At 37.4% G+C, this 24282-nt stretch overlaps 1 protein-coding gene across 2 annotated transcripts in view; it reads right to left on the reverse strand.

The window, feature by feature from the left end:
• Positions 1 to 2295: 2295 nt before the first annotated feature.
• LOC107586529 (peroxisomal membrane protein PEX14-like) overlaps positions 2296 to 24282 on the reverse strand; it is a 72735-nt gene continuing 50748 nt past the window's right edge. For both annotated transcript variants that reach the window (XM_016273938.1, XM_016273937.1), the window contains exons 6-9: positions 21012 to 21114; positions 15751 to 15848; positions 6009 to 6100; positions 2296 to 4810 (exon numbers count right to left, since the gene is read on the reverse strand). In XM_016273938.1, coding sequence (XP_016129424.1) covers positions 4372 to 4810; positions 6009 to 6100; positions 15751 to 15848; positions 21012 to 21114 — 732 coding nt within the window. In that variant the 3' untranslated portion in view covers positions 2296 to 4371. The remainder of the gene's footprint in view (positions 4811 to 6008; positions 6101 to 15750; positions 15849 to 21011; positions 21115 to 24282) is intronic.

Below are 24282 nucleotides of genomic sequence, written 5' to 3' on the forward strand. Positions count from 1 at the left end.
ACATACACACACACACACACACACATTTAATTAATATTTCATTTGATTTTAATCGCTTGTGTGTGTGTATATATATATATATATATATAATTTTTTTATCATTTATATAATTCTATTTGATTGTAATTTTATCTAAATTTTTTTGTTGTTTCATCATGGAACTCTAAGGGGGTTGTATATAATGTAAATATAAAAATAATTTATTCTTATGTAAATTTAAATGCATAATTTAGTTTAAAATTAAAAATGTCACAGAAGTGGCTGCTTGGTCTTTACAGGTTTTTTAAACGGATCTCTAAGCTACAGATGACAAAAGACAATCCAGATTGGGACTTGAGGTGATGTGACGTCCCTATTTTAATTCCTCCATGAGCACCCCGGGCTGCGAGCACAGGCTGTGTTCAGTGAACCTCCTGGGGCAGGAAGGGCTAACAACCCTTGCATTGATCCAAGTACACACTCAGCCCTCTAACCTGCTGAGTGCTCAGTTCAGGAGAACAATGGAGTACAGCACACATCAATACAGCAGCAGCTTATTGAGCGCACTCTGTTTAGTAAAGCCAACTGATGAGGTTGAAGCTCCCGAGTCTCTGCAAAAGCATGACAGACATCTTCAGTGTCTGTTAAAAAAAACAGGGAAGAAAAATATCTTCCCTCTCTCTGAAAATATATACAGACTTGAGCCTCCTTGTGTTCCGTGCTCCAGCTTTGGAGCATCTTACCCTGTTACTATCAGTCAAGTTGAGCCAAAATGAGTGGTAAGCCTCAACCAAAGGAACCACTCCAAAGAGTTGGAGATTGGGATGGAGGAGGTTTTCTGGCCAGGAATGCACTGCTTGTCCCATAAGACACTAAATGATGTACAAGTGCATTTATTACAGCAGCCCCTATAAATCTGAGCCTGGCCTGAACTCCGGGGAGAGGTTAATGGATTACAAAGGGATGCAGTATCGAACCTTTGAGAAGTTTATACACCACATCAATATGTGCAAGGCTATTGATCATTTAGACCTTGACAGACAAATTAAATTCATAAACTTGATAATGCACTGGAATATTTGTATTGCTTACTACAGTGGAATGGGGCCTTTTTTACATTTTTTAACAAGTGCTGCTTTAGGATCAAGGTTTATTGAATAAAATCACTTAATAGAGTCCACTGAAAACGTCAAGAATGCTGATCTAATGTGCAATTTAGAGTAAGATGAAATCCTTACTTAATACCATGCAGACTTAATCCACATTTTCTTTTAAGCTATTGAATATCTCATGTAACGTTCAAATTATATTAAAAATGCAAATAATTTACATTTAATAATCATTTGTAGTTATGTAAACTGAACTGCATAATTAAAATTTCATGAATTTATTTGTATAATCTTTTTGCCTATTTTCGAACAGCACAGTACCTAATACAAAATAAATGCATGTATTCTATATGAATAATTTACATTAATGAATACTATGCTTCTTTTCTTATATCTAAACATATTTTTGCTCTTTTTTGTCACAATGAAACCATGATACCAAAGTTAAATTGTTACATTTATTCCTGATTAAATGAAAAATCAACAGGAAAAAAAAACAAGGAAATTTGTGTTAAATCAAATTTATTACAATTATGTACATTGATCTTTTCATACCAGAATTTCTCTGTGACAAATACCGGCAGGGTGTCAACAACAATATCAACAGAGCCACATACAGCAACAATGTACAGTTCATACAAACTGTTACAGATCTTTGATGTAAGCTTACTTATAAAACAGATCCAGCACACACACACACACACTCTCTCAGCTCATGTAAATGAGACCGAATGCTTAAATCCCTAAACTGAGTTGCTGAAACTGAGCAGCAGGATGTAGATTCCTAACAAATCTGTCGTAAAAACAGTTGGAGATGAGAATGCAATATTAAAAGAGATATAGGCACTGAATAGCTTATATCATGTTTAATTCAGTAGCACTCACAGCGGCTTTACAATGATTAGCTAAAATTAGCAAACTATGTTGTTTAAAGGCCTCTGCCGCCATGCTACCAGAAACAACCTGCCAGTTGCAGGAACTCCAGAATGTGGTTTTAAGCAAAACTGATACATGCGCACACACTCACACTAAAGCTCTGTCTCATTCTGAAGACAATGGTCTTCCTTCCTTCCTCTCACTTCTATTATCGGTAACTCTGCAATGACACTTCTGACACCAATAAATGCAATTTTTATTTTCAAGATTAAATGGACTTTACTGATTCCTTTAAAAGGATAAAAGGATAGCTCACCCACATTTTTTTATTTTATTTTAAATTTCATGTCATTCCAAACAGCCTTTTTTATGGGACAAACAATGTTATATTTTGAATAGTTTTTGTGCAAGTTTTTTGAGTAAGTTATTTATTGACAGTTCATAGTGACCATTTGAGCTCCAAAAAAGAAAAAGAAGAAGAGAACCCCCCCCGACCTGGACAGTTCTTGAGCTGTTAACTAAAGAACCTCTCTGGCCATATCGAGTTTAACTCAAGGACATGATCAGCCCAATTTCGTGAATGAACTGTGTAGTGTGACTTGTGAACCAGATCAACCAGTTAATCGAAAACCATTCGTGAATCGTTGGTTCTTTCTTGGTGTTTTCGGGGTCATTTTTGGAGTTTAACACGTGGTCGCTATGGACTGTGGTTGTATGGAAAGGAGCAGTGTGAAATCTTTTCAAAATGTATCCTTTTGTGTTCCACAAAAATAAAAAGTAAGTAAATCAGATTTTTTTTTCAGGCTGAACTATTCCTCTATTGTTCACTTCACATTTGGATTTTTAGCTTTTCAAATCAAGTTTTAGAAAAGAAAAAAATATATAAAGTTTCTGCAGATCAAATGAACACGCGTGGTTTCTCTTGACATTGTATCACATGAATATATGCTATTCTTGTATGGGTTAGTGTTAAGCCAACCCTAGTCTAGGAAATAAGAAGACATACACACTTCCAGACAAGCTGAGCTCTTTCATTGTGCTGCCACAGACCCACAATTCACCTGGCTGCGCTGTAATCCAGTTACTCTGAAGGTCATTTGTTAAAAGTGAAAATGTCACAATGGATCTGACACTCTAGTTCTCACTCCAGGATCTCTCTGGCTTTGTTTCTCATCAGCTGGTGAGTGAGTAATTTCATTAGTTAAATATTCATACGTTACTCTCCATTTGCATCATGGGGGAAATTTTTTTTGTCTTTTTTTTTTTAATCCTCTCAGGACTTTCTGAGAGAAAAGCCCCCAAAGAGAAAAGCACAACTGTCAGCACCTCCGCTGAAGCATCCATTGTTTTACACAGTTTAATTACAAAACCCCAGCACCGTTTCATGTTAAGATTATTCACTGCAGGAGGCCTATATAATTTGGACTGGAGGGTTTGTCATGTAATATAATACAATATAACAGGCTTTCAGTATTAGATTTCCGATTTTAGCCTCCTTGACATTTCAAGCCGCATGAACTAATACATCTGTTATTTGTCGATCATTTGATTATTAACATACTTCATAAACCAAATCAGCTACCCTGCTGGAGACTGGAGAGACAAACACATTTCTCTTTCGCCTCACTGTCTGCGTTCTCATACGTGTTTTCCCTCCGTCTCTTTCTTTCTTCCACAGAAATCTTAAATCCACCATCACTCTGATCACAAAATACAAGGCCTCGTTGTTACACAGACTTCTGAAGCCTACTACAAGTGCTACACAATCTCAAAACGTCTGAAGGAGAATTGCTTCACTATGTCAGATTACAAGGTCTACAGCCGGTCCACAACAAACACGCTGATCCAACAATGGTCGGACTGTGTGAACTAGTTTACAAAACAAAAGAAATGGCATAGAAACCAGTCCAACCATCTCAGATCACAACGTTCTGATTTCTTTGGTGCCTCTTATTTGTGTCTACAGTCCCTACACTGCAAATGATGACGTTTGTATTGACTCTAAGCGCTATGGTACACTTAAATGGGCTTTTTTTTTTTTTTTGGAGTACTACAGTCTCTAGTAAAACAGCTAGCTAGCATTTTAAGGGAAATGTATGGATTGCATTAAAAAAAGTCATATTTCTCTTGTCGTCTTTCCAGAAATTTCTGTTGCTGTGCTTGTTCAGGCATGCAGAAGGTTTGTGCCGCCACTCTGGTTTGCACATTGAAAGTTTGCATGTTAAAAATTCAAAAGGGTAAAGAACTGCAGTGAAAGGAACATAATCCACCTCACCTGCCGCTTTCGTACAGTGTTAATTGATGCTCACGGTAGCTGTTTTACTGCAACGAGGGTGTGATATCAGAACTTAAATGAACTAAGGAAACTGAGAGAAGCGAATGGACGGATGAAGTCCGGCGTTTCTTTCTAATCGACCTCGCTCTCATTGCTCGCACCCTCTGGACGCCGCAGCTTCTCCACCTGCTCATTTATCTGTCCGTCACCTCCTCTCCTGTCCTCCGTCTGCACGCTCAAGTGGTCTTCCTCATCCGCATGGGTCAGGTCGTCATCCTCGTCTTCATCCACATCATCCTCTTTCTTCTCCTCCTCCCCCTGGACTTCCATACGGACCTGGTCTTTCAGGTCCAGAGGAAGAATGGAGCCCAGGCCCACGTCTCCGTTCAGGCAGTGCGAGCCGTTGCCCTCTTTGACGGGGGAGGAGTTGACCGACTCGTTGCTGACGGGGGAGATGTCACTACTGCTGTTGGTGTGGTTGACGGAGGGCGGGTTGGACAGCGATCCGGGTTTGAGCGGGATTTGCCAGGATGGGATTTTGGGAACGGAGGGTGAAGCGGGGAACTGTCTCCTGAGAAGAAAGAGGACGTGAATAGAAAATTACATGTGTTTTCTTCAAATTGTTTGCTGAAATCTCTTACAACAGAGTACACATTGTGCCTCAGGCTTGATTCTGCCTAAAATATGCACGAGTGAGTCCAGCTACTGTGCTTTGGAAACACGAGCAGATTTGTCAGTCTGAAAGTACATGAGAGATTATGTCCATATGTGCTCCACACCTGCCATCTGATTCAAAACAAAGCATGTCCTCACAACAAAGGTAAAATAAATTCAAAAGCGACTTCAGATATGTACCGTCAGGGTGGTTTTGTTTGAATATATGAGGCAACAAGTTGAGCAGATGGTGAGCTTGCTTCGTATTTACAGCAAAGTTCTCACATCTTGAGAAGGACAAGCAGACACAACATTCAGACACTGGAAGAAAAAGGTAATGGCAGCTTAAAATGTTTAATGAGAACGAAACAGCAGACAAACGAAAGCTTTTATCTGTGCAAATTTCAGATGTATGAGATGACTTCGATATTAATTTGCATGATATATACATAATCAAGTAAAGATTAATGAAAGTGAGGGAAGATTCATCTTGGGGCATTGAGGGAACCTGTTGGATGCATCAGGCCTCATTAACCGATAATGAGACGGTTCCAGTTACATGCCCCGATGAAGAGAACGATATGACATATAGATCAAACCATTTCAGACACATTTATCTGCCAAATCATCCCAAGGCATACTAATATCAGCTGCCCTGAGTGAGAAACAATGTTCTCCACTCATTTCCACAGTGATAATACAAAACGTGCATGCTGGAACATCTACTAAAGGCCTCTTTCAAGATGTTAAATGTTAAGTATATGTATCTTATTCGTTTCCAGCACCAATTTGAACACACTGTAAAATAAAGAACAGAAATATGACTTGTTGACTTGATCTCAGATTTTATTTTGCACAAAAAACAAGGCTGTGTGGGAGGAAAATATAGTTTGCTCAGTATGTCAGAAAATCAGAAAATAGGTCCAAGGTCACATGTAATATTTATTATCATTATTTTTTTTGTGGAAAAGCATTTTTAATGTTTAGTGAGCGGACATATTGACACCCAAATACACAACATTCTAAATGAACATCCTTCATTGCCACATTTTGTCCCTGTCAAATCAAATATGCCATCTATTGTTACAGATTTATAAAAAAAAGTGAAAAGTTACCTGCTGAGAAGAAGACCCTTCAGAGACACAATCTCAGCCTTGAGTTCACTGATGCTCTGAGACTCCAGCATGCGGTTGCTGGCAGATGAGGCCTGTTAGAGACAAAGTAACAAGTGATCATCATCATCCTTTTCGTTCTGAAAACAAATCTAAAAACACTTATTTACTACTATAGGCTTTCCACACCTCAAACCATTAACCAATGATCATTCTGAACCCTCTGTAAACATAATCATGGTTATCTTTTAAAATGTTGCTTATCTGACCTTTATCTGGGGTTTAAAAAGTTATTTATCCTCTACTGTCATTAAAGGTGAAGATCTACCCCAGAATGTGAAAGCTCTACCATATCAGGCCTTATTTACCAGAACCTGTTATATTAGTATGCAGCATATGCAAAAACTTCACAAACATCGGCGTTCTGTTAAAGTGTGACTTGTTCTAATTTGATTTGTCAGAGTCACTCAATGAACACAATAATTTGATGCATTCAAACTGCAAATACGAGACAATGAAAGTCTTCAAAGTCTTGATATCAAACCACAACTACACTGACGAGTCCCTGCTACTGTATCTTCTCCACCCAGAAGGTCAGGATCTTTTTAAAAAAGGGTAAGGGAATTAATCATGCCATTTTTACATATTTTTACATATTGCAGACTGCTGATTTGAGCAGGACAGAGGTGTTTGATAAGAGGTCTCTGGCACAACAATGGCAGTATTCATTAAGTCAGGGAGGTTTTTATTAAAAGAAGCCTTATCTCCAACTGCTTGCCATGGGATGAATTGCTGAAGGGAGTGATGGCCAATTGAAGTGGCCAGCAAACATTTGAATAGCAAATGACTTCACGGGGAAAAAAAGCTCCCAAAAAATCAATCCATCCTTTTTTTTTCTCCCCAAATAGACAGGAGGTGGTAATGTCGATTTAGAAAAAGAAACCCTCTTCAAGTGAAAGAGATTTGTAGCACCTCTACATTTCAATTTCCAAATGTTCTGACAGATTAACCCGGGCTCTCAAGCGGCTACACGGGGCAACTAACTCTTTGAACCGTCCACAAACAAACAGCCCACATCTACCCCATAATCCCATTCTACTTCTTCTGCCCGCTGAGGGGGGAAAACGAGAGCAGGAAGAGGAAGTGAAAAAAGGGCTGGGGGAAAAAGGAAAATAAAAGTGTAATTAAGAACATTGGAGTCACCGGGGCCGGCTAGTTAGAAGGCAGAGACCCCCTATTGGGAGGTGAGGGATAACTTGGACTCTTCCACATGTAATTAAATCTAAAGTAAATTAATTGAATCACATCTGAAAAGGATCAGACTCATTTACAGCGAGGGCTGGGGAGGGATAGTGGTTTTGTCTCCTTTCTGTACCTAAAGCCCTCAGATAAGTGCACCGTTTTCGAAGAGGTCACATCTGATCCGAGCTGAGCGAATTAGGCCTGTTGAAGACACTCTTATTACAGGCCTCACCTCATTATGGCCATCTTAAGCCCACACTCCCTACGGCACCCAGTATAATAAGGCTGGAATGTACCTCTTGCTCATTTTAACTTTGTAACGGGAAAAAAAATTAATTGCTTCGGAGGCTTAGCTTACACTTCTCGGACATAAAATCTAAATAATATTTTAACAGAGGCTACAAAGCACCTCTCAGCCGGCGGTGTTTAAAGTTCCACGGTTGCAATTCTTCATTTCAGGAGCCAAACGCGCACGCACACACATATAGTGATGACTATTTAATTGCTGCTAAAGGCCTTTCTCTGCATGTCTTTGACCGTGTGAGCAGCCATCCAGTCAGAGGGGTCAGTGCAGTGTGATCGGGGTCTGTCACCCTCTTTAGTGTGAACAAAGCTTTGCCTCAGTCTGGGTAATTATTTAAGGAGGTGGAGCGTACCATACAAGAGAGGTATATATGCATGTACTTAGACCGAAACAGCAGTCAGACATGGAATACATTAAAGCAAATGTCTGCAGAACATTAACAACAGATAATGTTAAGAAGCGTTAAGAAAGGCAAGTTAAGAAACATCTGAATGCAAATTGATTCACTGCTTCCCTCTCTGATGCGTTTTTCCACCGCTTAATGCATGTATATTTATGGTGGAATCAGCTTGAAAATAAATGTGAAAACACTGGTACAATTTATTTGAGCCGGTTTATTCACTTTCCCAGTGGCAGGGCCTTCTGCGGTGGAAGGCGGAAAAAAAATCGAAGCGCTCCTAATCTTTCACAAGCAGCCACTAATAAAGACAGCTATCGCTGTATTCAAACGGCACAGCAATTAAACTCAATCAGTCAAGCAGATAATGCTTTATATATGTGGAGAACGAGATGCAACATTCTGCCTGTTATTCAGTATTAAATATTATCAAGGAGAACAAGGTGCTTTTGCTTAAAAATAAGAACTCTTAAATTCAACTCAACAGATGCACATTCTACTTCACAATACAGTTCATTGATGGCAAATGAGTTGTACACAAACTGACTGAAATCGAACAAAATACATAGTTTACTTACACTAAAAAATTCAAAACAAAAATTGTCTTAAAGCTGTTTTGGAACTGACAAAACTGACACTTGCTGATAATCTCAAAATAGCCAAATATCAGCAAATATATCAGTCTACTACTACTCTAAAGCATTTTACCATATTTAAATCCAAGTCTCACATTGTATGGACAAGAGGAATTGATACATTCTGCAGAAGAAAGTCATACAGGTATGGAACGATATGAGGGTGAGTAAAAGACAATATAAATTTTTGAGTGAACTATCCATTTAAAATAATGCATTCTAAAAATATATAAATATTCAGAGCCTGATAAAGTACTTGAGTATTTTGATCGGTACAAAGAAAATGCAATAAAATTGCACTTTTTAAGAAGTTCCAACCGATTTTCTTAATCAGTCGACGCCATTTGAATAACAGCTTCAGGTGAGCATGAGCAAATTTAATCCGGTGAGCATTGAGGAAATACAAAGTATGTAGCCAATGAGATGAAAAAGAAAATGTTAAACTATGAGCACAAACAAACATAGCCACAGTTTGAGTGACTGCTAAAGAGAAACAGGCCCACTGTGCTCATAACACAGAATATACTTTATTTGTGTGGCTTTGGAAATATATAGATATATAAAAATGTTTACATAGAAGCTGAGGAAACAGGAGTCACCATGTGTTTCAGGTTAAACACACATTTCCGCATTAGAGTTTAATTGCCAAGCTTGGCGCATTCTACACAGAGTAAAGAACCCCAAAAAGGCAACTCAGAAAACCACACAATGAAAACGATACACAGCCAAAAGGCTTAACACATGTCCTTAATTTCATGCTCTGAACCTGAAAATAATTTCCCGAACTTCCCATATGGCTCTAGACAACAGGGCCCCGCATCTCTCAAAACAAAATTTAAGATCAGCACAAAGTAGACTTTATGATTTGTTTAATGGGCGTTTTGATGTGAAGTATACTTTATACACACTGCTGCTTTCCGGCAGTGCACTCATGACAAATTAAGCTTTTTAATTTAATCTAGAATTTGAAAGAGAACTTCAGCCATTTTTACTTGACTTAGGGCAGCTGTTGTAGATGATGACCTAAAGTGTTTTGAACAATAGATCGATGTTTTTCTGGAACTAGTGGAGGCGAGTCTCTTTAACAGCAGAGGTGAACTGGAGATTATTTGGCAATTCAGTTTGTAGATGACGAACTTAAAGAGGGTGACGGAAGGATGTTGGAGGGGAAAACGTTGTGGTGAGTCCGCAATTCTTGCAAACTTCATGGTGAGAGATTCATATTTTCACTTAAATTTGTTGCCAGGCCAGATGTGTTTGCATATGTTTTCCTACGGGATCCAGATGCTTCAGTAAAACACCCAAGCGCTTAACAAGCTGTGGACATAAAACATGCCCTCAGTTGTGATTCCAAGGCACTTTTTGGAGCCTGCTACGAGATGATTTATCGCAATATCGTAAGATACAAAGTGCGAAGAGTTTCATATTCTGAGGTATGGCAATGTGTTTTCAGCAGGCGATTTCCCTCAGATGTCTTTTCTTTATAGATAATAAGCATGTGTCTTCAGAAAGGATTTGAAGGCTGTATCATCACGAGCATTCTTCTGAAAGATAATGACATCATAATGCATTAAATTAGCATGTGATAAAGGCAACAAAATCAGCACTGCCACAATAGATGAACAACAACGATGACAACTTTCTGTATCTTTCTGTGCATTCCTTATTCTTTTGCTGTTGACTATTACTGTGGGTTGTGTGGCATAGTTGTAAAAATAAATAAATAAATACATACATACATAAATAAATAAACGAAGTCCCCCCCCAATAATTAAAAGTGGCCAAACTGTCCCACCCAATATTTGAAATTCTTGCGGTGTCTGCTGCATTCCATTACACAGCGCTCTTGTTAGGATGACAAAAAAAACTTTAAAAGTTATAGTTTGAGCCTGGTCGGCCTCTGCACTCGTCAATGTCAAAATAACTGAGATGGCCAATTAAATCAAAGTAGGCGGGGTTTACCATTCACAGAAACAGAGCGTTGAAAGCATCAGTTTAACGCATAGGTTTAACGTTGAAACTAGAGAGCGAGGTAAGATATGGAAGTTGCAAATCATTTAGTATTAGTCAACTGCTTTTTTATGTTAGAAATATGGCCATTTTGAGAGAGAGATAGTTGAAAATTGCATTTGTGAATTACCTGCATCTGTGCGTTTCTCTCTCTACAAAGCTGTGAGTTTAGTTACTTCAAAACAGCGATTTTACCTCCTCGTTGCGGAGCAATATAAGCGATCTAGTATGCTATTTTATTAATAAAAGTCGCGGGGCAGCGTGCAAGTTTCTGTGCTCTGATTTGTGTGCGAGTAGTGTGTGTGTGCGTCAAGTGGAGCATTAATATAGCTCTTTATATATACACTGTCATTCAAATGTTTGGGTATTAGTTAGATTTTTTTATGTTTTTTACTGGAGTCTCTTATGCGCATCAAGGCCGTATTTATTTGATCAAAAATACAGAAAAAAAACAGAAATTTTGTGAAATATTAAATATTGGTTTCCTATTTTAATATACTTTAAAATATAATTTATTTCTGTGACGCAGCACTGAATTTTCATCAGACATTGCTGTGAAATGTCTTCTGTCACATGATCCTTCAGAAATCATTCCAATATGCTGATTTATTATCTGTTTTTAAACTGTTGTGCTGCTCAATATTTTTTTGGAAGCTGTGATACTTTTTTCTTTGATTCTTTGATGAATAAAAAGTTAAAAAGAACAGCATTTATTCAAAATAGAAATCTTTTCTAACAATATAAGTCTTTACTATAACTTTTTATCCATTTAACATCCTTGCTGAATATTAATTTATTTATTTTTTTAATTAAAAAGAAGAAGAAGAAAACATTTACTGACCCCAAACTTATGAATCCTGAAAAAAGTATCACAGGTCCCCAAAAAATATGAAGCACAAATGTATTGAATATAAATCAGCATATTAGAATGATTTCTGAAGGATCATGTGACACTGAGACTGGAGTAATAATTCTGAAAATTTAGCTTTGTTTCACAGGAATAAATTATATTTTAAAGTATATTAAAATAGAAAAAATGTATTTTAAATTGCAATACATTTTCTTTTTTACAGTTTTTTCTGTATTTTTTATCAAATAAATGCAGCTAAATGAAACTTCTTAAAAAAAAAACATAAAAAAACTTGCTGATCCCAAACTTTTGAACGGCAGTGTGTGTGTGTGTGTGTGTGTACACACACATATATATATATATATATATAAACGTGGTCCCCCCCAATGTTCAAGACATGGTTACGGCCTTGCACACACACACTTTAATTTTTAATTGTTTATTTTGTAGAAAATTAATCCATCCATTAATTTAGCTTTTAAGCTTATTTTCTCAAAAGTGAAAACCAATCATTTTTAACCAATAAAAATGACAATATATTCTACATATTTACTACTAATTACTATATAGTCTATATATTTACTACTTCAAATAACTAATAATATATATTCTTCTAATAAATATATTTGTTTTATATTTAAAAACATTTTAGTTTATATTACAGTAAAATTATTTATATTTATATATTACTACTTCTATATTTATATATATTAACACTTTTAACCTGTGATTTACTGTTTATGTGCTGCCACATATGATGGGAAATCCTCCATCACACAACCCTGCAGCTTCATAAAACAGCTAAATTTAAAACTTATTAATTATGAACAACATACAAAACATATACAAACTAACTATACAGGCAACATTCCCTTTCAATAATTATTTATGAACAATAAACGCTTCCTTCGTAATTCTTTAATTGCCAGGCCTCTAAGTTGGGGCTCAAATGAAATCCTACTGGTCCATCTTTTCTAGTTGCAGTATGGGTGGGGGTTAAATGAGGTTTCAGCCCAGATGAAATTAGCAAAAACGAATGACAGATACAGGAGAGATCAGGAGGGGGTGTCAGCGTGGGTTCACGTCCTGTCCCTGGATGGCTTGCTTGAGCGTTCTGGAGATGGCCGTACACGTTCTTTATGGAGCTCCCATGACATGCCTTGTCCTGCTGATGCACATTTTTCTCTTCTGAGCGGCATATGAGTTCTGTCACCGGTAATATTTACATCAGGGTGAGGCATCAGTCTCAGTGTCACTGAAAAATGCCCTGTGTTGTTTTAAACTCAAAGTGGCCTTGTTTTATAGAGGCTGCCGCAAAGGGCCTTAGGAAAATGCACACTGAAGGCTGCATTTAAACTCAACAGATCAAAACCAGTGAAGACTATTCATAATATCTCTGAGAGAAATGACATAACCAGGGAGGAATGCAACCATTATAGATAACCAAATTCCTTTAGCTTTTTTTTTAGCTGCACTCTCTATATCTAAGGTATTTCAGAGGATGAACGGCAAATTCTACATTTCTGACATGTTGATTACGCAGTTTAACAGTGCTTACGTAATGTACATGGAATTATGTACTCTGATGATGTCTATACAACAAAAAAACAGACAGGAAAATGAAAAAAAATTTTTGGGCTCTCACATGCACCATAGAGGATTCAGATCACATTCTTTCCTTACATATAATCTGTAATGACAGGAACACCAGAAACTGGAGAAATGTTCAGATTGTATGATTTTTTTTTCAGTCACTTCTGAAAAAAATATAAGAATGATTAACTGTCTTTAACTGAAAAATGAGTGTTTACGATTGTCATTTTGCATTATTGACACTATTTTCCTAATTAATGCTGTTCAGTTGCTTTGACACAATCTGTATTGTTAAAAGCGCTATATAAATAAAGGTGACTTGACTTGACTTCTGTTGAATCAAACCAAAATGTTGCTTTGTCTCCCCATATGGAAACTTACTGCAACTACAGCACTACTTGACAAACTGTAAAGGGTTAGCTCACCCAAAACAAAACAGAGATGTCATTTAGTCACCCTCATTCTGTTCTAAATCCTTTTTTTTTAAACAAATGTAGATACAACAGGCTTTATGTGAGAAGAAAAGGCCTAAAGGTGTTATTTACTGGATACTTTGCCCTCTGCTGCATCTCTCAAAACTCATTTGGACTTACATTTAATAAAAAAATAAACAAACCAGGTTTAACATCAATGATGTCAAATGACACAAGTTTTTGTGTCTAATTGACTTCAAACCTAATTCAACATTCCTGCATGTTATTTGAATTTAAATGGGTGGTTCACTGGTTTTTTTCTAGGCTTGATTGCGTTTATGGGGTGCAGTTCTCTGAGAAACGCGCTGATCATTTCCTGCTTTTATGAAGCCCCACCCTCAGAAATAGGTGATGGGCTCTGACTGGTTAGCTAGCCCAGTGTGTTGTGATTGGCTAAACCGCCTCTAGTGTGCGTCTAAACATCCCGCCCCTCACTTTAGCGGCATGTGCTCCGGTTGTATTGTAAACATCGGCGTCGTTAATATTGCTTGGAACACCAGAAACTGGAGAAATGTTCAGATTGTATGATTTTTTTTTCAGTCACTTCTGAAAAAAATATAAGAATGATTAACTGTCTTTAACTGAAAAATGAGTGTTTACGATTGTCATTTTGCATTATTGACACTATTTTCCTAATTAATGCTGTTCAGTTGCTTTGACACAATCTGTATTGTTAAAAGCGCTATATAAATAAAGGTGACTTGACTTGACTTCTGTTGAATCAAACCAAAATGTTGCTTTGTCTCCCCATATGGAAACTTACTGCAACTACAGCACTACTTGACAAACTGTAAAGGGTTAGCTCACCCAAAACAAAACAGAGATGTCATTTAGTCACCCTCATTCTGTTCTAAATCCTTTTTTTTTTTTAACAAATGTAGATACAACAGGCTTTATGTGAGAAGAAAAGGCCTAAAGGTGTTATTTACTGGATACTTTGCCCTCTGCTGCATCTCTCAAAACTCATTTGCACTTACATTTAATAAAAAAATAAACAAACCAGGTTTAACATCAATGATGTCAAATGACACAAGTTTTTGTGTCTAATTGACTTCAAACCTAATTCAACATTCCTGCATGTTATTTGAATTTAAATGGGTGGTTCACTGGTTTTTTTCTAGGCTTGATTGCGTTTATGGGGTGCAGTTCTCTGAGAAACGCGCTGATCATTTCCTGCTTTTATGAAGCCCCACCCTCAGAAATAGGTGATGGGCTCTGACTGGTTAGCTAGCCCAGTGTGTTGTGATTGGCTAAACCGCCTCTAGTGTGCGTCTAAACATCCCGCCCCTCACTTTAGCGGCATGTGCTCCGGTTGTATTGTAAACATCGGCGTCGTTAATATTGCTTATCAGTTTGAGCCCGATTGAGAAGCAGAGGATATTACTGAAGAGGATCGTGCAGAACCTGGGCAAGCACGGCTTTTAATGGTAGACCAATGTTTTTTGTTTGTTGTTGTTTCATACTTTTAGATACGCAGTTATTTGTAAATGCTACTGCTTATATTAGCTTTTAATATACGGTTTTATCCTGATTAAAACTTTAATACAGTACAGCAACTGCACGTACCGTGTATACCATGTATAACGCTTCTCATAGCAATGTGAAAATAAGTGCATAATTGGAACAGTTCATAGTTGGAGCTGAGCGAGCGAGAGAGCGAGAGAGTGGATTTATCTGCGGGGTTTATCTGGGTTTGTTATGTCACAAACCCGTAACTTGTTGTAGTCCCTACCAGCCGTTTTTGTAGGCATTAAACTGCCAGAATTGTAAAAGACGATATCTCTGTTTGCATTGAACTTTCAGCTTCTTAACTTTGCAGATATTGTTTATGCTCAAACAGCAACATTACACACTAACTAACGTTAAAAAAGTGAAATCGCAATGAACCATCCCTTTAATAAAGTTTAAGAGCTGTGGAAATATTATCAGTGAATAACTTAAATTTTGCTTTGTTATTCACATAAAAATATTGTTTGACTTCATTAGATCCTTAAGATTCATAAGAGAAGATACTTAGGTGTAACATCACCTAAGTTGTCATATGGATTACTTTTATGGGGCTGTCTATCATCAAAAAGAGTATACTGGACTTTCTGTGAAATATCTTTTTTTGTGGTCCATAGAAGAAAGTAAGTCTTAAGGGTTTAGAACAACATGATACGAGCGTGAGTAAATGATGACAGAATTTACATCATTATATTTGAACTAGTTTTACCATTGTGGCAAGTGTTGTGTGATTACCTGTGAGTTAGCCAGCTCTTGTGTCAGCTCCTGTATTTTCTTCTGTTGCTGGACCAGCAGCTCCTGCACTGAAGCCAGGGTCATCTGCAACTGGGTGACTGCATCCAAAAACACACAAATGAAGATAAGACTACACCCAAAACAATTACTAGAACTTCACGAGCAAAGAAATGGCAGCTTTAGTCGAGATCCAGCGCAAACCGACGTATCTGTTTGTTTGAAAGCATTACTGACGATCAACACGCTGTGGTTTTCTCTTTGATTTAGCCTTCAGCTCAATCAGTAATATAAGACACCTCTATTTGTATAAGATTAATCACCTACGTCTGCTCTTATATCAAATCAGGGTCTCTTAACCTCCATTAGCATGGGTTTGAAACGCTGGCTCTATGAAACTCTCCAAACAATCAACAAGATGGAAAAAAACCCTGCTCATTTGGGAGGCAGGAGGGCTAGACACTACTGTCCTCACTAATCTTACTAAATACAGCTCATTTTCCTCCCTCTCTGAAGATTGAATTATTGTCAGATTGTGCTGGTCCCGAGGATTAGAGAAAGCTCAAGAAAAACAGCCTTAGCAGGGCCAGAGTTGGTGTTATTAATGGGGGTATCATTTCAAATAACCCAGAGCACAAGTTGCTCTCCCCCTGTTTCCAGTCACACATGCATTCCCAAACAATGCATTAAGTTTCCAAACTGATTATGTTACAGAAAACCAATAAACGCCTCTATAAATCATGCTCTGTAAAGTGTTAAATCATCTCTAATTAGATTAACATCAGCAGATATTATTAGCTGCCGACTGTTGGCTCTCCGCGCACAGTTCCAGGGCTCTCCTTTCATAGAAACAGCCTTTCCACTTTCTGCTTAAGAGCTGTTACATGTTTCTTTCTCTCACAGCCTTCGTCTGTCTCATTAGGTGACTACTTCCAAAATAACAGATGCTGAAGTTTTCCTTGCTAAATAGTAATGATGGTACAAACTTGTCCTTTCAGAATAGCATATTAGTATTAATAAGAGAACTGAAATACGATTTGTTGTTACGATTTCTCTAAAAACATATTTAAAGAAACAGTTAACTCAAAAAATTTAATTCTGTCTTTATTTATCCTCATGTTGTTCCAAACTAGTGAGATTTTTCTTTTTCTGTGGAACACATAAGGAGATGTTTCTCAGAATGCACATTCAAACCTGGTTGCTTGGTTCATACATCACAAGTTTGAATGTGTGTTTCAATGCTATATGACAGAGGGGAATATTTTCAGATATTTTCAGTCCCTAGACAAACCAGTCATATGGCTACAGAAAACTTGATACATAGCAAACCATATGGGATTCACAACAAGTAAATGACGGCTGAAATTGTATTGTTGGGTGACCTATCCCTTTAAAGAAAGAAAAACTACTTATTATAGATCGGAGTTTATATGTGATCATGGATGCATTAGATTAATTAAATAGATTAATTGTTTAATCTTCTGTAGAAGCACATGGTTAGAAATTACATTTAGCCATGGTGCTCAAGTGATCTTTGAAATATAACTATGAATAAAATAGCTAAGAGGTCTGAAATAAAGCAGAAATAAAGCAGGAATGCCACCACAGCCTACGTCAACAGCAATTCCAACAATTTTACACTGAGAACGAGCAGCAATTGCACCAGACCTCTAAACCCACAAAACATTTATATTCAAAACACAAGAAATAATGCCTCCATTTAGTGTGGCTCGGGTTTCAATAAACGTTCTCTTTGGAGAAAACAATTGGCTGAATCTGAGATCCTGCAAGTGGCTTCGCAGCTGCTGTGAGGAGGCAGACAGTGTGTATAGCGTAAATTATTCAGTAAATACCTCAATATAATGTACACTGCATATGTCAGGGCCTGTCTGAGCCTTTATTGGCCAGCTGGTCACCAATATGCTCTCTGCAGACAAAGAGACCAAGCAGCTAGCACAATTCCATTACAGCCGGCACAAGTGTGAGTGCACGCGTGCGACAAAATGCTTCCAAGACCTGTTCATTAATTGCGTGTGGAAAGTTGTTGGGAAATCATAATGGGAGTCAAGGCCTACACTTAAAGGCTGCAGGAGTAACGGAGCCACATTCAAAGGAATACATCATTCCAATGCACTTGGCACTAGAGAAATCCATGAACTTTTAACAAAGGAGTGCGGGCAATTGGCAAGAACGGCAGTCACTTGCTATTACTCACGTTGTGAGAAGAGGGGGAAACTCACTCCGTAATTGCAACCCTCTCCCAAACTGTTAACTGAAACAGTCATTAACTACAATAGCAACTTGGCTACTGCAGCCACAGCAAATTAGATCAGCGGCGTGACTGACTGAGTGACGGGGTAGGTACGGCTCTACCAGGAGAAAACGAGAGAGTGGCAGAGGGAAGGAGGGAGAGAGGGGTAAAAAAAAGATTGTCAGGAACAAGTGATTCACAATACTAATATAAAAAGCAGCTTCAGTCTGGATCATCTGAATCTGAATGTGACGCTAAACAAAACAGGAATCCTGCTAAAAACCAAACCTAATGAGGGCCAGACAGGCAGCGTATTACAAAGGAGAGATTTTTTGCATATATGAACCAAAATGCAATGAAGAGGCTCATTTGATAATCAGATAAAGAAACCCACATCAAGCTTGCACGCAATGGCTCACAATCGACTGGCCTTTCAGCAACCCTCCCCAAACCAAAAACTGGGCAATGGGCAATGTAATACAAAGACACAGCTGACTAAAATCACTCGTCTTTATCCTATATGCCCCAAATTTGCTTATTTTGATCGCCTGGATAATGAAAACAATACTATATGCATAACAGAAGACTACGCTGAGATCAGAAATCCATGCATGGATCCAGATCATTTCCATGGTTTTATAAGGCAAATATTAATAAGGCTAAACAGCAAGCATATTCTGACAAAGTTTACTTCATAAATGACAAGAAGTTTTTTGTCTATTATATGGCAAGAATGCATGCTTTGCATGTACTGTTTCACCTTTATGGACTGCGTGTTCTATATCAACAATTTTCAAAATTCAAATGTGTACATGGTATTCAGCTAGACTGAAAAGAAATACTTAACGTAGCAGAAATATGTTTAGGCAGCTGGAGAGGGATTTTTTTTAACAGTACTGGACACTTTTACTCATTACACTAAATTTAGACTGAAAATGTACAAGTGAAAATAATATGTAAAATCATAATATGTAATATGATTTGTTTTACTGTGGCACTGAACAATGGTGCAGGAAACATTGATCGAATTAAAATGAACTAATTAAATGTATGCCACCTAGAAATACAGGACTTTAAATTGTATATATATATATGAGCAATATCACTCGAGTACGAGAGCGATACTGGCTCTGTATCAGCGGCTGTGATTAGGCCAGAGGCAGAGGCAATCACAGCCGCTGATATAGAGCCGGTTTCGCTCTCATACTCGAGTGATATTGCGTTTATACAACAGTTCGATGGAACATGCGTGTAATTAAACAAGAAACAACGGAGTGCCTAATAAAACTACTTCCTTCCGCCACGGATTCAAAGCTCAAGTTGACAGTTAAACATACGTCACTTTTAGAATTCGTATCAAGGGCATGTGCTGCTTCAGTTAGGTTATTAGTGAGAAATAATGAGGTTATAAGAGAGAAACAATGCGGCAAGACGTGCATCCGAATGAGAGAGAGAGAGACCGCGAAGCTAGACGTTTCTTCTTATATTAACTAACGTACTCTACGATTAGCTCAGTGAATAATATAAAAAAAAAAACATAGAACCGGCTAGAACAAGCGGAGTGATAAAAAATTGTGAAAGGGCGTTCCTGTAGCGATACCAGTACAATATCTCACGGTTCTCAACCAATCAGATTTGAGAACCAGAACGAACTGTTGTATGTATATATATATATATATATATATATAAAGACTGGTGAAAATGTTGTCATCAAAATGACCTTTACACTAGTCTAATGCTCACTTAAGGTTAATCTTTAAAAAAACAAATAAATTAATTACACGGTTAAATGTTATCTTTACAAATCTCAAAATGATTATCCATTTTTAATAATGTACATTATAATGTTGTGATGCCTAAAGCCATTTCCAAAATAACTATCAAAATAAGTTTTTTTATTTTGAACATATTTATATCTAAATTAAGAAATAATTTTGATATTGTTGGAAAATTATCAGCTTATTATTATTATTAGACAAAAATTGGTATACTGGTGCATCCCTATTTTTAATGATTAAATATACTTAAAGAAGACAATACCATTCATTAAGTATGAAAATAGACATGAAAAAAACAAGAAAAAAGACCAATTGCATTTCAGCATGTACTGTAAATCTTGTCTTAGCGAATAGCTTGAACTTTAGTAGCAAATATTCTAAAAATATATATATATTTTTTTACTTTAAAAACAATCGACATTACAAATAGATTTAATAACTAAATAAATAAAGCACAGCTAAATCTGAAATTATTTACTAAAAAACCATTGGAGTTTCATGTGAAGTAATTCAGTTCAAATTAACTGTGAAAGTTTAGAGGTTTAGAATAAAATCTTAACCAGACGAATATCCGAGTGCTGCTTTGTAAAAACTGTAAGAAAATAAACTGCATCCTTTGTCCTGCATTGTCTTTCTTTAGAATAATAAAAAAAATTATAATAAATGAAACATTGCAAGAGTGAATTGTCATTTACACAGAAGGAGCCACCCAGCTGCAAGTCGACTGTGGCACTAACGAGACAAAGTTTCTTCGGGAAGTGTCCCGCTTTCATGGTTGCCGGGATGTTTAATTACACCGGCTGTGTAGTGGGTAAAGAGAGGAGGAGGAGAGAGGAGAGGCATCCCTCTCTGACAGACTAGCTGAGATTCCTCACCTGTCCAAGGCGGGAGATGCACCTGTCACCACACACTTAATCACCAGCGCGCTCGGGGCCCAACCGGGGAGCCACACCACCACGCCGAAAATTAAAATGAACTTTCTTGCCATGCAGTTAAGGCGGCAAAAAAGAAAAAGAAAAGAAATGCTGTCATTCCTCTTACCCTCATTAATATTCTGAGGTTAAGAGCTTTTCAGCGAAACGTAATTAATTGAAGCTGAGCTGACAGTAAACAAGCAATTTCAAATTAAAGCAAAATGACAGGACCGTCATTTGCAAAATGTGAGCAGATTTTGGCGACAGATAAATGAAGGAAAATGTTAAGGAGGAAAAAGTGATGAAGATATTAATCTTCACCTGTCTGTGTCAGCGTGCCACTCATATCAGCGATGTTGCTCTCGATCCGCTGCAGATGCTTCTTGTCCTCTTTGCTGCCCATAATGAGGGGAAGGATGTATTTCTGCAATTAAAAACATGGCACGCTATTAGAATTCCACTCAGGAACAGGGAAAACAGGCCAGCGGGCCAGGACACGCTCTGTCGCTACATGTTGAAAAACAGACAAAGGGCTAATCTATTAGTCAGTGTAATCAAACCAAAACTCAACTAAAATCCTCAGTGAAGGGATAAAATCTCATGGTTTATTTTTTGAGAGCTTTACGGCATTTGTTTGATGAGAAATATTGCGAAATAACAATTTAAAACAAATAATTTGTATTTGACTATATTTTAGAATGTCATTTATTCCTGTGGATTTTTAGCAGTCATTACTCTTGTCTTCAGCATCACATGATCCTTCAGAAATTATTCTAATATGCTATTCTAATAATTAGGTGACAATCTTGAGCAAAATAAATTTACAAATTTTAAAAGCAGTAGAATACACCCTAATTTATATAACCGAGTTGAAAATGATGAACATCACCACTAAACTAAATATTTCCCTAAAATAAAGACCTAAAATGACAAGCAGAAATTGGCTAAATCCTGTTTTGAAACTGAATGGAAGTGATTCATCTGAATGAAACAGACTTGTTAAAGCTACATTTGAGAGAGGCTGGATAAAGATAGCATGTTTTATTAAAGCTTACAGTGTATCAGTACAATATATTAAACAGTAGGGGGGGGGGGGGTCCAAACAATACTAGTGCTTGAGCTTGATTTCACCGCATCAAATTCAGTATTGTGTTTGGCAACAGCAGATAAAACTTCATTATATGAATTATGATTAATAGGCCTGCATTCATGCTGAAAAAACAAGACCTTTTGTTTTTTTTAATCCCTCTCAAAAGTATTGTGGTTTTCTCACTTCATCCAGAGCAATTTGCCTCAATGGCTGACACAGAGGCCAAGAATTAAGCATCGGGGCATGACTCTGGGTTCAACATCATTAAGTCTTTTAGCCCACAGGCTGGCTTCTCCATTTGAACATGTCACCTTCTGAGGACAATTGCTTGTCAGAGTTTAAGCCTTGTAGAACAACATCTCCAAACACTGAGAATAAGCGGCAAAGGTCAGACGGCTAACGCTTCCGGTAGCTGCGGCTAGCGCACCCGGTTCTCATGCCATCACTGTTTTATTTCCAAATGCACACGTCGATTTGTTTCCCCAGACCAGGGGTAGGCAAGTTCGGTCCTAGAGTCCTGCAGAGTACAGCTCCAACCCTAATCAAACACACCTGAACAAGCTAATCAATGTCTTCAGGATTACCAAGGCTATAGACAGGTGAGTTTTTTTTTTTCAGGGTTGAAGCTGAACTCTGCAGGACTGCGGCTCTCTAGGACCAAACTTGCTTACCCCTGCCCCAGACAAACAAACAGCACATAGACGGGGAGATTAACATGGCATTTGGTGAATAGCTGGGTGCTGTAAAGCATAATGTGCGTGTGCAGGCTCTCCGTCTGGAAAACAGTTGGCCTTAACAGGTTTTCACAGCGGAGTGAACATTGTTGACACCGGCATAAGTAATACACACTTTTAAGTTGAAAAAAAATCAGAATGAGTGTCAACACCAGGGTAGTTAATAAGAGAGCTGCTGTGAGTGCTGTTTACAATGTGCTCTATAGCATAAATAAAGTGGAGGAGGAGGCCGGGGCATATGGTGGCACTGGTGAGCCGTTCCTCTGACATGACAGCAGTGAGAGCTCTCGCACAAGGGAACAGCACCTCCAGCCATGGGCACAGATCCTCTGAACAGCAGAGACGCACACGGGGGACTGGAGAACCACAAACTGTGTGTGTGTGTGTGTGAGTGAGACACAAAGAACGAAAGTGAGAAACGAGCGAGCAAGAGAGTTACAGAGAGTAAAAAGAAGGACAGTTTTGCATTTTCTGAAGAAAATGTGAGTGGTGCTTGCCTACACAAAAATCAATTCAATAATGCTAAGAGTATTGCGAACGGTTGCCAAGGTGTCACTACTTGGTTGTGTTTGGAGTGTTTTTTTTATGTTGCTAGAAGAAGTCTTTATTATATTGTCATCACTAATTATGTCTAATTTTTTGCCAATTTTATTGTCTGCCAAGCAAAAGTCTTATATACAATCTTTTAGTAAATTTACTGGTTCATACTACCATTCAAAAGTTTAGGGTTGGTAAGACTTTTAAAAAAAAAATGTAATGAAATGAAATGTTGTAATATTTTTAAAAGAAGTCTCTTATGCTCACCAAATGATGCACTTATTTGATCACAAATACAGTAAAAACAGTACTATTGTGAAAAATGATTGCAATTAAAAATAACTTTTTTATTTATTTAAATATATTTAAAATGTAATTGATTCACTGTGATGGTACAGTAGTTTTTCAGCAGCCATTACTCCAGTCTTCAGTGTTATATAATGCTTCAGAAATCATTCTAATATGCAGATTTGATGATCTAGAATAATTTCTTAGTATTAGAAACAGTACTAGAAACATTTTTTCCCCAGTACTCTTTGATTAATAGAAAGTTCCAAAGAACAATGTTTATTTGATATTTTTGTCTTTTACTGCCACTATTGATCAATCTAATGATTCCTTGCTGAAAAAAATATTCATTATTAAAATGTATTCATTATTTAATATTTTAATATTTATTAAAGCATGAGTTATGTGTTAGCAACCTGCAAATTTAATACTTGGGGTGTATTACTATTACTATTTAAACCTAACTAGGATTAAGGTATGTTCAACTAATGATAGCAACAATGAAATAGGAATAGTAACAGTAATGACTTCCTGAGCAAGCACCAGTAATGAGAATGAGTGAAAATGAAAGTTGTTAAAAATGAGAGTTGAAATCCCATTCTCAAAACATCACTTTAAGTACTGAACAAACTACAGTTTCAGATTGTAAAAGGAAAATTTGACTTTTTCTGTTAAAATGACATGGGTTTGGCTCACTACATTAGTAAGAGCTGTCATGTGGGCTACTGGCTTTATAGACCGCGTGTGCTGAGAGCAGCAGAGGGACTGATTGACTGAAGTAGCCGAGTGCAGACGGAAGCTTAGGAAGCTAAACATGCATTCCTAATCATGACATCATGGGAGTTCCATACAACGTCATTGTCACTTAAAGGCCACTGCTCCATTTTCTTTCTCTTATAAAACACAGTATTGGAGTCCACATGCTCCTGTGGGCAGTGTGGGT

The sequence above is a fragment of the Sinocyclocheilus grahami genome, unplaced genomic scaffold (assembly GCF_001515645.1).
Source record: "Sinocyclocheilus grahami isolate Dianchi unplaced genomic scaffold, SAMN03320097.WGS_v1.1 scaffold83.1, whole genome shotgun sequence".
In the NCBI taxonomy this organism is placed as follows: domain Eukaryota; kingdom Metazoa; phylum Chordata; class Actinopteri; order Cypriniformes; family Cyprinidae; genus Sinocyclocheilus; species Sinocyclocheilus grahami.